The 14,861-nt window shown below is 42.8% G+C and overlaps 1 protein-coding gene across 12 annotated transcripts in view; it reads right to left on the bottom strand.

Annotated features, from left to right (window-relative positions):
• Positions 1–14,861, bottom strand: part of NRXN2 (neurexin 2) — a 900,728-nt gene that overhangs the window by 386,881 nt on the left and 498,986 nt on the right. For all 12 annotated transcript variants that reach the window (XM_073578443.1, XM_073578436.1, XM_073578438.1 and 9 more), the window contains 2 exons: positions 13,749–13,922; positions 2,271–2,390 (listed from right to left, as the gene is read on the bottom strand). In XM_073578443.1, the coding sequence (XP_073434544.1) occupies positions 2,271–2,390; positions 13,749–13,922 (294 nt within the window). The remainder of the gene's footprint in view (positions 1–2,270; positions 2,391–13,748; positions 13,923–14,861) is intronic.

The raw sequence follows: 14,861 nt of genomic DNA on the forward strand, positions 1-14,861 counted from the left end.
CTAATGTAGGGGTGCTTCTCATGACAGGTGATCTTCAAGGTTTTTTTTTTTTTTTAAATCACTTTATTACCCACTTTTATCTATCATGATGACAACCTGTCATTAGTTTCATGCTGCCTGAACTGTGGGCAGCATGAAACACACATGGGAGTAACTTGACAATCAACTGGAGTGTGGCAAGGAGAAGCTGGCTGGGGATCGGGACTATGGCGAGAGACCTGACTTGTCCGGTGCTACCCCAACTTCTCCCTAGAACACCCCAGTTGATTGACCGGTAACTCGTGTGTACATAGGGAGGAATCTATCAACTGGAGCATAGTGGACAGATTTTGGCCCAGAGCACCACTGGACAAGCCTCATCTCCTCCTATAGTTCCCGGCTTTTCAAACTATGGTTTTCTCAGGGTTTCAGAGTAAAACATACCCGGCTTCAATTGTGCAACCAGACACTAATTTATGCGGGTCATGGTTCTTGCAGCATAAATCTAATGACAGGTTCCTCTTAATCATGTCCTCACAGGTGTACTGCTGTTGCACGCAACCATCTGGCCCAACTTCTGATAACCTGTTTAATCATGTATCATACATCATGCACTGATTTATTCCCCATACAAGATGTCACATGCTGAACATGTGCAGGTTCTTTCTTCCCACGCCTGCGCACAGTTTGAACCACGCATGTACTTAGAGCATATGTGCTTCTGCCTGGCCTTATACATGATGTCACCTATGACAACACTTGTACCAGTGTGGAAGCCCAATTGGGGAGAATCATATGTATCATCTATGGCTTTGACATGTCCATGGAAGAAAGGACTGAGCATCACAAGACTTGTGAGGGTAAAATCAATAGTAGAGGTAAGCAAAACAAAAATGTGTACTTCCTAGTTCTGGCTTCCACTCCAGCTCAGCCAGGGCAGTAGAAAAACCCTCAGCCGGTACTCGAATGCCAGAATAATGGGTGTCTCTTGCAATTTCTAGGCCTCGCAATGTCATGACGCGATGTAAGCCATGACAACACTTGAAGACTCGGAGCTAGCGTTCCACAGCGCTATGAGGTTTCGGGAGCCCAGTAATCACAGGAGGCGCCCAGGATGCCGGCATTCTAGTGCTGGCCGATGACGTTGACACTGTCCTGGTCTGGCTGTTACAAAGAAAGAAAGTGGGAGCCGGAATGGGTAGTGCTTATCACAAATTAATAAGGCATATATAACAAAAATATGTAACACTAAGATATAATTCTTAGTCTCGGAAAACCCCCCAAATGTTTGGGAAGTCGGTGATGGTCGGTGGCTTATACTGAAAAACGGCTACAGTGTGGATGTGCACATGTGTTCTGGCTCATTTCATTATGTTTGAGAAATCTTGAAGGCCTTAAGCTCTTGCAGGTTATTTTTCATACACAGGAATACCCATAGTTTCTATGCTCAACTGTCACAGATTTGATAAGAAGTTTCCTTTTGGGGATGATCTTCCACTATGATGGGATATTTCAACGTTACTATGTCCCCACGTAATTTTTTTGCCCCATATTGCCTACTGAACCACCATAAGGTTCCAACTGGAGGGCCTATGGTTCTGAAGTTTCCATGATGCCTAAGGGGTCTTGCATGTAAAATATTCTATGTTCACATTAGTGTGTACAAAAATAATCTATATTTTATGCACATTTCACAAAGGATTTTTCTAGGTTGTGTCTTGCAAATATTTTCCTTGTTAATAAATCTTCACAGTTTTTGTTAGTTTAAAAGCGGTTTTCCAGCCTGTATAAATTTTTGGGCAAACCAATGTAGCATACCGAATCCTAACGGTGTGTAGTGTACACGCACCAACATGATTCAGTTCCGATTGACGTTTCCAGTTGTCATCACGTAACCTCAAGCGTCCAATCTGTATACTTGCGATCATGCGCCAATTAGCTACCCATACTGAAACTCTCAATGAAATGGCAAGTAGAGCTGAATCCTGATGGTGTGTATGTTACGCATGGTTAGGATTTGTCATACAACAGTGCACTGCTTACCAAAAATTAGCCCAAGCCTGAAGAACCCTTCTTGCTGCTCGTCAGAATTACATTAATGGTCGGCTGTGAACCGTAGAGTGTTTAACATGTACTTAGGCAGGTGTACCTAGTGATAAACCAGTGGGTCACAGGATACTTGATATAGTGTATGTCATTTTAAACATAACTTGAAAATGAAACCTAGGAAATATTCAGATACTAATGTGAGGTTTAATTAGAGATATACATTTTTATCTTGGTAGACTTACGATCATTGCAGACGGGTCCTCCATAGGAGGTCATAGTGCAGTCACATATGAATCCATCCCACTGTTGTAGACATACACCTAGATTACCACAAGACTCCTCTGAGCATGTGGTGCTGGGACCTACAAGAAAATTAGACAGCGGTAATTTCTTGGAAATATCGCCCCCATGCTCTTTCACGCACCATTTATTACATCCAATATTTAATCACACTTTTTTTTTATGACAATACTGTCAAAGCAGTGCAGGATATAGCCTGCTACAGAGTCCCAAGTAGCAGACACCATAGTTCTACCCTTCTCCTCCTCCCCAAGGTGTGATGGTTGGTACTGCGAATCCCCATAGCCCCGTGCCCAAATGGAGCCACCTAAGCCGTTACGGTCCCCAATTCATATATGGTAATGACCGATGTCATGACCCCGCTTCCGGTGGAGCGCAGGTACTCCACCACCTATTCATCTTCTCTGTCAGCTTCCCGGAGACCTTAATGCCTAGTAGGGGCCACAGGAAGTAATCAGAGTCCAGTGTAGAGGTATTTGGTACCTGGGCTCCTCTGTGGCAGTCAGTGAAGAGTTTCACTTGATTTCTGGAAACAAAGGCTGACTTTCCCGCTGTGAGTCCGTGCCACATGGTTTTGTTGCATTGGTCAATATTGCCTTAATATATACAATTTCTAAAGTTAATACATCCGTTACCGACCCCCATCCATTAAACGAAATCCTGATGTGTTATGTCTTCTGTTCATCGCATGGGGAATAACGTTGTGCCTTATCTTGGCGGAGTGGGGTCTCGGCAGTCTACCAGTCTGACTCTTACTCATATTAGCTAGTTACAATGATTTATGTTCAACGCAAAAGCCCCGAAACCAAAGAATATTACATCAATTTTTAATGCCGGATTTTCACAGGAATGCGGTATTTAATTAATACTAAATTTAGCATTATTACGTTTAACAGAAACACAGTAATATTTAATTCTATGTATATTGCCACTCAGATTTGCTCCCAATTTAAGTAATTGTTACGACTAGTAATGATGAATAATCTATACATTAGCTGTCTACCACGTGTGCAACAATACATGCATTCATGGCAAACGTCTTCAAGAGATACCAGAAATGTGCAGCCTGTGGGGCTCAGGGGTGACGTATGACATTAATTACAGTGCAGTGATTTTTAATTAACCCCTTAACAAAAGTCATAAATTGTTTTTACAGGAGCTGTCAGAGGAACGGTATCATCAGACAATGACCTAATGATTCCTTTTTTATGCTCAAATTTACTTTTATAAATATCTACTATATAATCGTCTAATTCTGTCTGTCTGTAACGGAAATCCCGTGTCGCTGATTGGTCGCGGCCGGCCGCGACCAATCAGTGACAGGCGCAGTCCGGCCGCGAATTGGCGCAAAATTTGAACGACGCATGCCACCCCTACCGTCAGGAGTTCTGAGGTGCTAGCCGCTGATCTCCCGACGGTTGCTGCGGGTCATCTCCTGCCGCACGGAGGTCAGCGGCGACGCAGCCGGGAGATGACCGGCGCAGCGCTCAATGTGCGGTTGGTACCCAGGGTCCGGAGGAGAGGAGACTCTCCTCCATGCCCTAGGTACCATAAACCTGTAAAAAATAGAATTAAAATAAAAAATGGTGATATACTCACCTTCCGATGGCCCCCGGACTCTTTCCCTTCTAACACCACTCTCCCGGCATCTTCTGGTCCCAGTAATGCTTTGCACGAAAGACCTCAAGAGAGTGACGTCATCTCCGGTCCTTCGCGCTAAGCATTACTGGGACCAGAAGATGCCGGGAGCGTGGAGAGGAGATCGGGGGCCATCGGAAGGCGAGTATATCTCTCCGTTTGTAATGGAAATCCCACGTGCAGAGCACTGTGCCCTCCCGATGCGATAGCATCGGGCCTCCATCTAGTAGTAATATAATTATCTATTTATATAATTGCCTTGTAATGTTTTCGTTTCCTGTTCTGTCCAGATGTCACCGTATCCCAGAATTCCAAGCGGAGGAAGTTCACCGACCGCCATATTGGGACACCTAAGTGATGGGCGTCTCAATATTGAAACTGCTGCTGGTACCAGCCTATTGCACGGTACCACCAACGCAACACCATCGCACCACACAAACACTCATGCAGCTTCTTGGGCGGTACCACAAGGGGAACACCGTCGCACTGCGCCTGCACGAATTCTGCGCAGACCCAGTGAATCATTTGGCTGATCCCGGCGGCCGATGCGCGACGGGTCTACAGGCAGAGGAAGCCGGTCACATTAAAGGGGTTTTCCCACAAACGAAAGTTAATTTTTAAAATTGTCTGTGTCTGACCGTGTACGGAGCATACCACATCTCCTGGGCAGGGGAGGAAGCAAAAGACAATACTGACATTACAGCAGGGGATCACAGAGGATACATTTTGTGAGGTAAAATATTTCACTGACTGTTTTTAAACAATATTTTACCTCACAAAATGTATCCTCTGTGATCTCCTGCTGTAATGTCAGTATTGTCTTTTGCTTCCTCCCCTGCCCAGGAGCTGTGGTATGTTCTGTACATGGTCAGACACAGGGGTGAGAGAGACAGAGCACAGGGGGAGAGACAGCTCAAACGGGACAGCACATGGGGGGAGAACACAGCACAGGAAGGAGAGAGACAGCAGACAAGGGGGAGAGTACATGGGGGAGAGAGGTCAAAGAAGAGAGCACAGACGGGAGAAGTCAGCACATGGGGAAAGAGAGAGTGGATAGGTGGGTGAGCACATGGGGGGAGAGAAACTCAATGCTACAAAGCCTGCCGCATCGTGACATTACCACCCTCCCGATGCGATAGCATCCGGCCTCCATCTAGTTATTATATATATTACTATTTATATTTAAGAAAAATAATGAGAATTCTTTCAATGTTATTAGTGTGTAGTAAGCTCAACACTAGACTCATATTGCCTATTCTTTTCAGCTGCCATATGGACATTGGTGATAACAGACTGATTCATTTGGTGAAATTTACTAAAACCAATATTCTTTTTCCCAGACTGAATAAAAAGCACACGGGAGAAACATTGAGAAACATTGTCCTAATGTGTAAAAAGAGGTGCACACCTCTGAATTATTAGGGTGTGTGCACACGTTGCGGTTTTTGCTACGGTTCCGCAGCGGATTTGGTCATGCGGATCCGCAGCAGTTTCCGTGCGGTGTACAGTACCATGTAAACCTATGGAAAACCAAAACCGCTGTGCACATGCTGCGGAAAATTCCGCGCAGATTTGCTGCGGTTTATTTTCCGCAGCATGTCACTTCTTTTTTGTGGAACCGCTGCTGCAGTTTTCGTTCCGGGACATACATCTCTCTCTCTTCCACAAACCGCACAAGAATCTGCATCAATTCCGCTGGACAAAAGATAGGAAACCGCAGGAAAACTGCACGTGTTTTATCCTGCGGTTTCTGCCAAAAAAATCCCCAACGTGTGCACACACCCTTAGGCACAACTCTTACTGTCCCTGTGCCAGCAATGGATTTGTACTCTAAATTATGTCGCTTTCTGAACTCACCCCACTTTTTTTTTTTCTTTTAAGAACTTGCGTTGAGAGAAGCAGAAAAAAAATCTAAAAAAGTTGAAAATTATGATATGGTGTGCATGTTTTATTATACTTGAAAACTGTTGGGGCAAAAATAAATTGCCCCATTGTCTTCTATAGGAAGGCTTTCTAGAATTACTCTGATCTGAGTAAAGGTCATTGTACAGGAGGAGGAGGTGAGCTGTGACATCACCTATTGAAAATGGTGGATCCTGTATTATCTACTGTATATAGAGGTGTTATCAGTCATTGTACAGAGGAAGGAGGTGAGCTGTGACATCACCTATTGTGAATGGTGGATCCTGTGTTATCTACTGTATATAGAGGTGTTATCAGACATTGTACAGGAGGAGGTGAGCTGTGACATCACCTATTGTGAATGGTGGATCCTGTGTTATCTACTGTATATAGAGGTGTTATCAGTCATTGTACACGAGGAGGAGGTGAGCTGTGACACCACCTATTGTGAATGGTGGAGCCTGTGTTATCTACTGTATATAGAGGTGTTACCAGTCATTGTACAGGGGGAGGAGGTGAGCTGTGACATCACCTATTGTGAATGGTGGATCATTTGTTATCTACTGTATATAGAGGTGTTATCAGTCATTGTACAGGAGGAGGTGAGCTGTGACATCACATATTGTGAATGGTGGATCCTGTGTTATCTACTGTATATAGAGGTGTTACCAATCATTGTACAGGAGGAGGAGGTGAGATGTGACATCACATATTGTGAATGGTGGATCATTTGTTATCTACTGTACATAGAGGTGTTATCAGTCATTGCACAGGAGGAGGAGGTGAGCTGTGATATCACCTATTGTGAATGGTGGATCCTGTGTTATCTACTGTATATAGAGGTGTTATCAGTCATTGTACAGGAGGAGGAGGGGAGCTGTGATATCCCCTATTGTGAATGATAGATTTGTGTTATCTTCTGTATAAAGAGGTGTTATCAGACATTGTAAAGGAGGAGGAGGTGAGCTGTGACATCACCTATTGTGAATGAAAGATTTGTGTTATCTACTGTATATAGATGTGTTACCAGTCATTGTACAGGAGGAGGAGGTGAGCTGTGACATGAATTGTGGATCATGTGTTATGTAGAGGTGTTTCCTCATTGTAATCCCATCTGTCTAGTATTGTTGCTAGTTGCCAGAGTGAAAATTGCAAGATTTCGGAATTGTCTGTGATTTCATGTGATCTGGAAAATAGAGAAATAAATACTTTTTGAACATTTTTCAACTATTTCCTAAGCCGGAGCCCATAATGTCTCTTGCAGTGCATTGATATTGTAAATTACATAGATGTTGATCCCCTTATCTGTACGTTCAGTTGTCTGGAAAAACACTGCGCTTTATTCCACAGTATCCGCTGCCGCAGTTTTATCTGCACTCGTCCCCTGTTGAGATCAATCTCATTTTGTATATGTAATCTGATCCTTTCTTCGCTAAAACTGTCTGCAGCGCTTGCAGAAATAACCGAGGACTATATTTTCCTTCGGTCCTTTCATGTGTTGCCTCATTAGAAATCAGTCCGGGTATTCCTCCGACTTCTGTACAAGGCCGGGATAGCAGAAAGCAATAGAGGGCTCCAATTAACACAATACCTAGACAATTAAACTGAAGGAGAAAAATTGCTGCGCTTTTTGCTGCAAAATCTGCATCCGTTACCTGCAGATTTGTCACTGACTTTGCTGAGGATTTGTGGCAGATTTCCTTTTTTTGTAGCCGATCATTCCCACTCTATTTTTTATGACCAATCCATCCAAGGAGGCTGTCCCAGTGACTAAGCCATGCCAGCCCCCTTCAGGAACAGTCATGTGGCTACACCCTACTGGAAGCAGAGCTGCCAGGACCGATGCCAATATATGGAAATAGTGCCTGGCATGTTTTATGTTTTTATATATGGGCATCCTGTTCTAGGTGAGATTAGAAGTGTCAGAAAATTTTTATCTAGGTCTTAAAAGGAAATGTGTAATTACAAAAGAATCTAATATATAAACAGGTTACTATGTTAAAGGAGATCTATCACCAGGCTTTTGCCACCTAATCCGATTCCAAGGATGTGTCACTTACTAGGCTGCTTGCTGTAGGTTTGATAAAAATCACAGATTTATCAGCAGGAGATTAACACTACACAACTAGTTAACCAGCTGCCAGGTAGTCCTCCATATTCATGAGCTCTATATAAAACTGCCCCCTCCACTGATTGGCACAGTGTACACAGGAAGCTGCCAATCAGTGGTGTGGGAGGGGTTATACAGAGCTCAGCATTCAAGAACTGCTACATCTGCTGCAAGCAAAACCTGGATTTTATAAAAGCTGGAACAAACAGCCCAATAAGTGACATATTGCTGGAATCATGGTCTTTGTCTGCACATCATGCTACTATCAGTGCAGCAAAAAATTAGTGACAGATTCTCTTTAAATGCATTTATTTAAAAAAAAAATTATATCACTATGTATATTAGAAATCAGACATCTTGCAATTTTAACACTGGACACTGACTGGGTCTTATACCATAGTCATACTTTCTGTCCTATTCAGATGACTTTTCAGCAGTTTCATTATTGTCACAGACTACACAGATTACAATGACTGATAACACCTTTATATACAGTTGATAACAGGATCCAACACTCACATTAGGTGATGTCACAGCTCACCTTCTCCTCCTGTACATTGACTGATAACACCTCTATATACAGTAGATAACACAGGATCCACCATCCACAATAGGTGATGTCGCAGATCACCTCCTCCTCCTGTATAATGACTGATAACACCTCTATATACAGTAGATGACACAGGATCCACCATTCACAATAGGGGATGTTACAGCTCACCTCCTCCTTCTCTACAATGACTGATAACACCTCTATATACAGTAGATAACACAGGATCCACCATCCACAATAGGTGATGTCACAGCCCACCTCCTCCTCCTGTACAATGACTTATAACACCTCTATATACAGTAGATAACACAGGATCCACCATCCACAATAGGTGATGTCACAGCCCACCTCCTCCTCCTGTACAATGACTGATAACACCTCTATATACAGTAGATGACACAGGATCCACCATCCACAATAGGTGATGTCACAGCCCACCTCCTCCTCCTGTACAATGACTGATAACACCTCTATATACAGTAGATGACACAGGATCCACCATTCACAATAGGGGATGTCACAGCTCACCTCCTCCTCCTGTACAATGACTGATAGCACCTCTATAATCAGTAGATAGCACAGGATCCAGCATCCACAATAGGTGATCATAGCTCACCTCCTCCCCCTCCTTTACAATGATCTTTGAACAGATTACTGCATGCTCAGAAAATGATTACGGTATATCCAAAACAAGTAGGGTATTTGTCAGTCTGTTGTTTCTAATGTCCATGTGAAGAACAGGAAATAGGAGTCAAATATTATATCTAGTGGTATAAAAATTGAAAGTTATTTTTTCTGATCCAGATAGTGTTATAAAATATAAAAACTTTAAAAAAAATACATGATTTAGCATAAAAACCTGATTTAAACAAGAATTCATTTTATGATGACCCATTCCTATTAAAGGGAATCGGCCAGCAGGTGTCTGATATGTTATCTTATGTTAGATTTCATCCATTTTAAGTTTATGCTTAGAACATACAACACTGCCCTTCGCCTCTCCAAACAATCCTATTTCAACACCCTCATCACCTCACTGTCCAATAACCCAAAATGTCTCTTTGACACTTTTCATTCTCTACTCAACCCAAGAGTACAGGCCCCAACCACGGATCTCCGAGCTGACGATCTGGCCAATTACTTCAAAGAAAAAATTGACCACATCTGACAGGAAATTATCTCCCAATCACCACATACCATGCACTATCCTCCCTCCCCCACTGCATCTAGCTCACTCTCTGATTTTGAACAAGTCACAGAAGAAGAAGTAAGCAGGCTCCTTGCATCTTCTCGCCCAACCACTTGCAACAGTGACCCGTTTCCGTCACATCTCCTCCAGTCACTTTCCCCTGCTGTCACCCCTCACCTAAATAAAATATTTAACCTCTCTCTCTCTTCTGGTATCTTTCCCTCCGCAGTTAAGCATGCCATCATACATCCACTACTTAAAAAACCATCCCTCGACCAAAACTGTGCCGCTAACTATAGACCTGTCTCTAATCTTCCCTTCATCTCTAAACTCCTGGAACGCCTGGTCCACTCCCGTCTTATCCGCCATCTCTTTGATAACTCTCTTCTCGACCCTCTCCAATCCGGTTTCCGCTCTTTACACTCTACTGAAACTGCCCTCACTAAAGTCTCTAATGATCTACTAACAGCTAAATCAAATGGTCATTACTCCATGCTAATTCTCTTGGATCTCTCTGCAGCATTCGACACTGTGGATCATCAGCTCCTCCTCACTATGCTCCGTTCCATTGGCCTCAAGGACACCGTTCTCTCCTGGTTCTCCTCCTATCTCTCCGACCGCTCCTTTACTGTATCTTTTGCCGGTTCCTCCTCCTCTCACCTTCCCCTTACTGTTGGGGTCCCCCAAGGATCGGTTCTAGGCCCCCTCCTCTTCTCCTTGTACACTGCCCCTATTGGTCAAACAATCAGTAGATTTGGTTTCCAGTACCATCTCTATGCTGACGACACCCAATTATACGCTTCTCCTGACATCACGCCAGCCTTTCTAGAAAACACCGGCGATTGTCTAAACGCTGTGTCTAATATCATGTCCTCACTATATCTGAAACTGAACCTGTCAAAGACTGAACTCCTGGTGTTTCCTCCCTCTACTAATGTACCTATACCTGACATTGCTATTTCTGTGTGTGGTTCCACTATTACTCCCCAGCAACATGCCCGCTGTCTTGGGGTCATACTTGACTCCGAGCTTTCCTTTGCCCCCCACATTCGATCACTGGCTCGCTCTTGTCATCTGCACCTCAAAAACATTTCTAGAATTCGACCTTTTCTTACTTTTGACTCTGCAAAAACTCTTACTGTTTCTCTTATTCATTCTCGTCTGGACTATTGTAACTCTCTTCTAATCGGTCTCCCTCTTACCAAACTCTCCCCTCTCCAATCTGTCTTGAATGCTGCAGCCAGGATCATATTCCTCACCAATCGTTACACCAAAGCCTCTACCTTGTGCCAGTCATTACACTGGCTACCCATCCACTCCAGAATTCAGTATAAACTTATTACCCTCACCCACAAAGCCCTCCATGGCTCAGCACCACCCTACATCTCCTCCCTTGTTTCAGTATACCACCCTACCCGTGCCCTCCGTTCTGCTGATGACCTGAGGTTAGCATTCTCAATAGTCAGAACCTCCCACTCCCGTCTCCAAGACTTTACACGTGCTGCGCCAATTCTTTGGAATGCACTTCCCAGGTCAATACAATTAGTCCCCAGTCCCCACAATTTTAAGCGTGCCCTGAAAACGCATTTATTCAGACTGGCCTATCACCTCAACACATTAACCTAATCTATCCCTGTGTTGCACAGCCAAAAGTTTTACCATAACCAGATTCCCCGCATCATGTTCCCACATGCTTTATGCATCCATTAGCCCTCTGTGTTAATACAGTTACACACTTAACATTATGGCTGGTCCATACAATCAGGGCAACTGTTACCACCCACCTTTCGTGTCTCCCCTTTCCTCATAGACTGTAAGCTTGCGAGCAGGGCCCTCATTCCTCTTGGTATCTGTTATGATCTATGTGATTATTGTTATGCTGTAATGTCTATTGTCTGTACAAATCCCCTCTGAAATGTAAAGTGCTGCGGAATATGTCAGCGCTATAAAAATAAAATTTATTATTATTATTTATTATTATCTGCGGGCACTATGATGTAGGTGCTGAGACACAGATTTCAAGAATATGTCACTTATTAGGCTGTGGGCTGTTTCAATACAATAAATTTTTATCACCAGGAGATTATCACTGCCTGGACTACAGCTCACATCAGGCCTGGTCTGACCACACTCCCTTCTCTGATAAGCAGCTCACTGTCAATAGGCAATGTATGCAGACAGCTGTGGAGTGGGCAGGGTTAGCTTGCTGAGCTCTGCTACAAGCTACAGCTAAAAACTCTGATTAGGTCACAGCTGCTGCACCCAGTAAACTAAGTGATACATTGCTGGAATCAGGGTCTCTTTTCCAACATTATGCTGCTCTCAGATGCAGTAGCAAAAACCTGCTGACGGATTCCCTTTAAATGGGTTATCCAAAAACTGAAAAAATTCTTGCTTTCTCCCCAAAACAGCACCTTACCAGTCTACAGGTCGTGTCTGATTTTTCAGCCAATTCCTATTGAAATCAAAATGGCAAAGTTGTAATACTGTGCCCAACTTGTAGGTAGGAGAGCACTGTTTTTGGAAGAAGGCAGCCATGTTTTATTTAATTCTGATTAACCTCTTTAAGGCTTTTATGGTGCAAAACACAGATTTTTTTTTATGCTTCCTGAATCCATTTCTGACGTTAGTTTCAAAAAATGCATGTGATATTTTTCCCTCCGAAAAAAATAAAAAACAACCTTGGTGTGAAGCCAAGCTATATGTGCAAAGCTCTTCTGTACTCAAGAATTAATTAGGAACCTAGAATTTAAAGATGTGTTTCTGTGATGTGGTGTTCAGTCTTTCTGTGACATGAGACTTGATTCCATGAAAGTGAAAGAAGTAAAAGGAAAGGTTGATGAGAAAAAAATGTCTGAGCCGCCTTGTGTTATGTGGGTGTACGTCTCAGGAACCTCTCCCGGAGGCAGGCGATAAAATACGACTTGTTAAATTAAGACAGCTCTCCGAACTCCATTGCTTTGTGTCATTTTATTCCCTCCGGAAGTGAACCATATCATACATGCGATGTTCTACTCTAATACAGTAAAACCTTTTACGAAGCGACTTCTGGATGCACAGACGCCTCAACAATGGATGTAAAACGCCTGCTGTTTTAGGATCATATTTGATTCAGATCTTGCCTCCACTCCTCACATCCGATCATTCTCTCGCTCATGTCACCTACACCTTGAAAATACGTCTAGAATTCGACCTTTTCTTAGTTTTGACTCGGTAAAAATTCTTACTGTTGCTCTTATTCATTCTCGTCTGCACTACTGCAACTTTCCACTAATCGATGTCCCTTTTACCAAACCTCTCCCCTCTCCAATCCGTCCTGAATGCAGCAGCCAGGATTATATTCCTTTCCAACCCCTACACCGATGCCTCCACGCTGTGCCAGCCATTGCACTGGTTACCCATCCACTGCAGAGTCCAATATAAACTTATCACTCTCACCCACAAAGCTTTCTACAGTTCAGCACTGCCTTACATCTTCGCCCTCGTCTCAGTTTACCACCCTATTCATGCCTTCCATTCTACTAATGACTTAAAACTAAAATCCTCAATATTCCAAACCTCCCTTTCCCATCTCCAAGAATTCTCTAGTGCTGCACCAATTATTATTAAAAATGTGCGTAAAACTTTACGTTCCCGCCATCAGTATTTAGAGAGTATTTTTGTTGCAGATTTTCTACACTCTAGTCAAGTTCGTTGTTTGCGTTTTTCCATTATTTGCGGGTTTTTATTAGCATTTTATCATACTTTTGTCTCTTTATGTCATGTTTCCAATATATCTACTTTGTTTTAGAAACTTCCTATTACTTAACTGTGATAAAAGTTTATTAAAAAAGTCATGTCAGGATACTCGCGGTCAGTCTGGACATTGGGGTCTATATATGGACCATGAAATACACTCAAGTGATCCCAGCTGGGCTGTAATACAAGTCTCAGCCTATGGTCAAAGCTTTGTTTCACTTCTGTCACAGAGTTTTTACATGACTAAGATCCTGGACAATGATAAACTCTCAGATACTTTACACTCTTACCATCACAGCCTCTATCCACAGGGCCTACTCGATGGAGAGCATCGGCCAAGAGATCAGGAAGGCGACCATTGAGATCCACAGAGGCAAGACAGCCCTGAAAACCATCTCGAGATGCAACTAGTTTTGGGAGAGTGGCATACATATTTCTAGGTAGCCCACCAATATATAGTTCACCTGGATATGAGAATAGAGAAAGAAAGGAAAGAGAAAAAGGAATGAAACATAAACTAAAGTGTCAGGGAGAAAAAGTAAAATTGGACATTTTTAACATTGGTTATGAAGCAAACAATAAGTACTAAAATGTCACAAATACACAAAAATCAGATTTTTTGACTAATTAGATCAAAGTGAACATGGGAGCAATGCTGATGCTTCTATTGATCCTTGTAATCACATGATCACTGGGTGTCTGTCTGGGATCTTAGGAGGTCCAAATTACCTCCGCCAGAGACTAATGTGTAGAGGGTTGATTCGCCTGTAACTGGGGCTCATAATTGCCCAGGGTACAGTGGAAAACTGAATAAAAATGCAAAAAATGCAATTTCCGCATAAATCTCTATGACAAATTAAGAAATGCAAATTTAAAAAAAAAACACACATCTATATGCAAAAAGGAGACTTAGTAAAAATTATTTATGTCATTCATACGTTCTCCCCCAAAAGATTATGAATTTCTAAGACCGTAATGATCTGAATTAATTAATTAACAGGAGTTGTTGGTGTGAAACAGACAGTATAAAGAAATACAAACAGTATAACTCCTATAAAAAGTTACATAAAATCACACAGTCATTTCCCCCCCACCACCAAAATTCTGAAAACGATAAAGAAAAATTGTTCTGCATCAAACACCACCTCACAAAACCACATAAAAAATTCAAAGGGAAAAAAAATGTCAATCATTAAAAGGGTTGTTTCCTTCAAGACAGAGTTCGGTCCTTGGTAAACTATGCTGTACTCTTAGGGTACCGTTACACTAAGTGATGCACCAGCGATCCCCACAATGATACGACCTGGTAAGGATCACTGGTGTGTCGCTAAATGATCGCTAGTAAGAGGTCAAACAATCAGATCTACTCAACAAAGCAGCAACGATCTCGGCGGTCGTTGGGA

This window comes from Dendrobates tinctorius, unplaced genomic scaffold (genome assembly GCF_039654945.1).
Source record: "Dendrobates tinctorius isolate UK_male_01 unplaced genomic scaffold, ASM3965494v1 ptg000059l, whole genome shotgun sequence".
Lineage (NCBI taxonomy): Eukaryota > Metazoa > Chordata > Amphibia > Anura > Dendrobatidae > Dendrobates > Dendrobates tinctorius.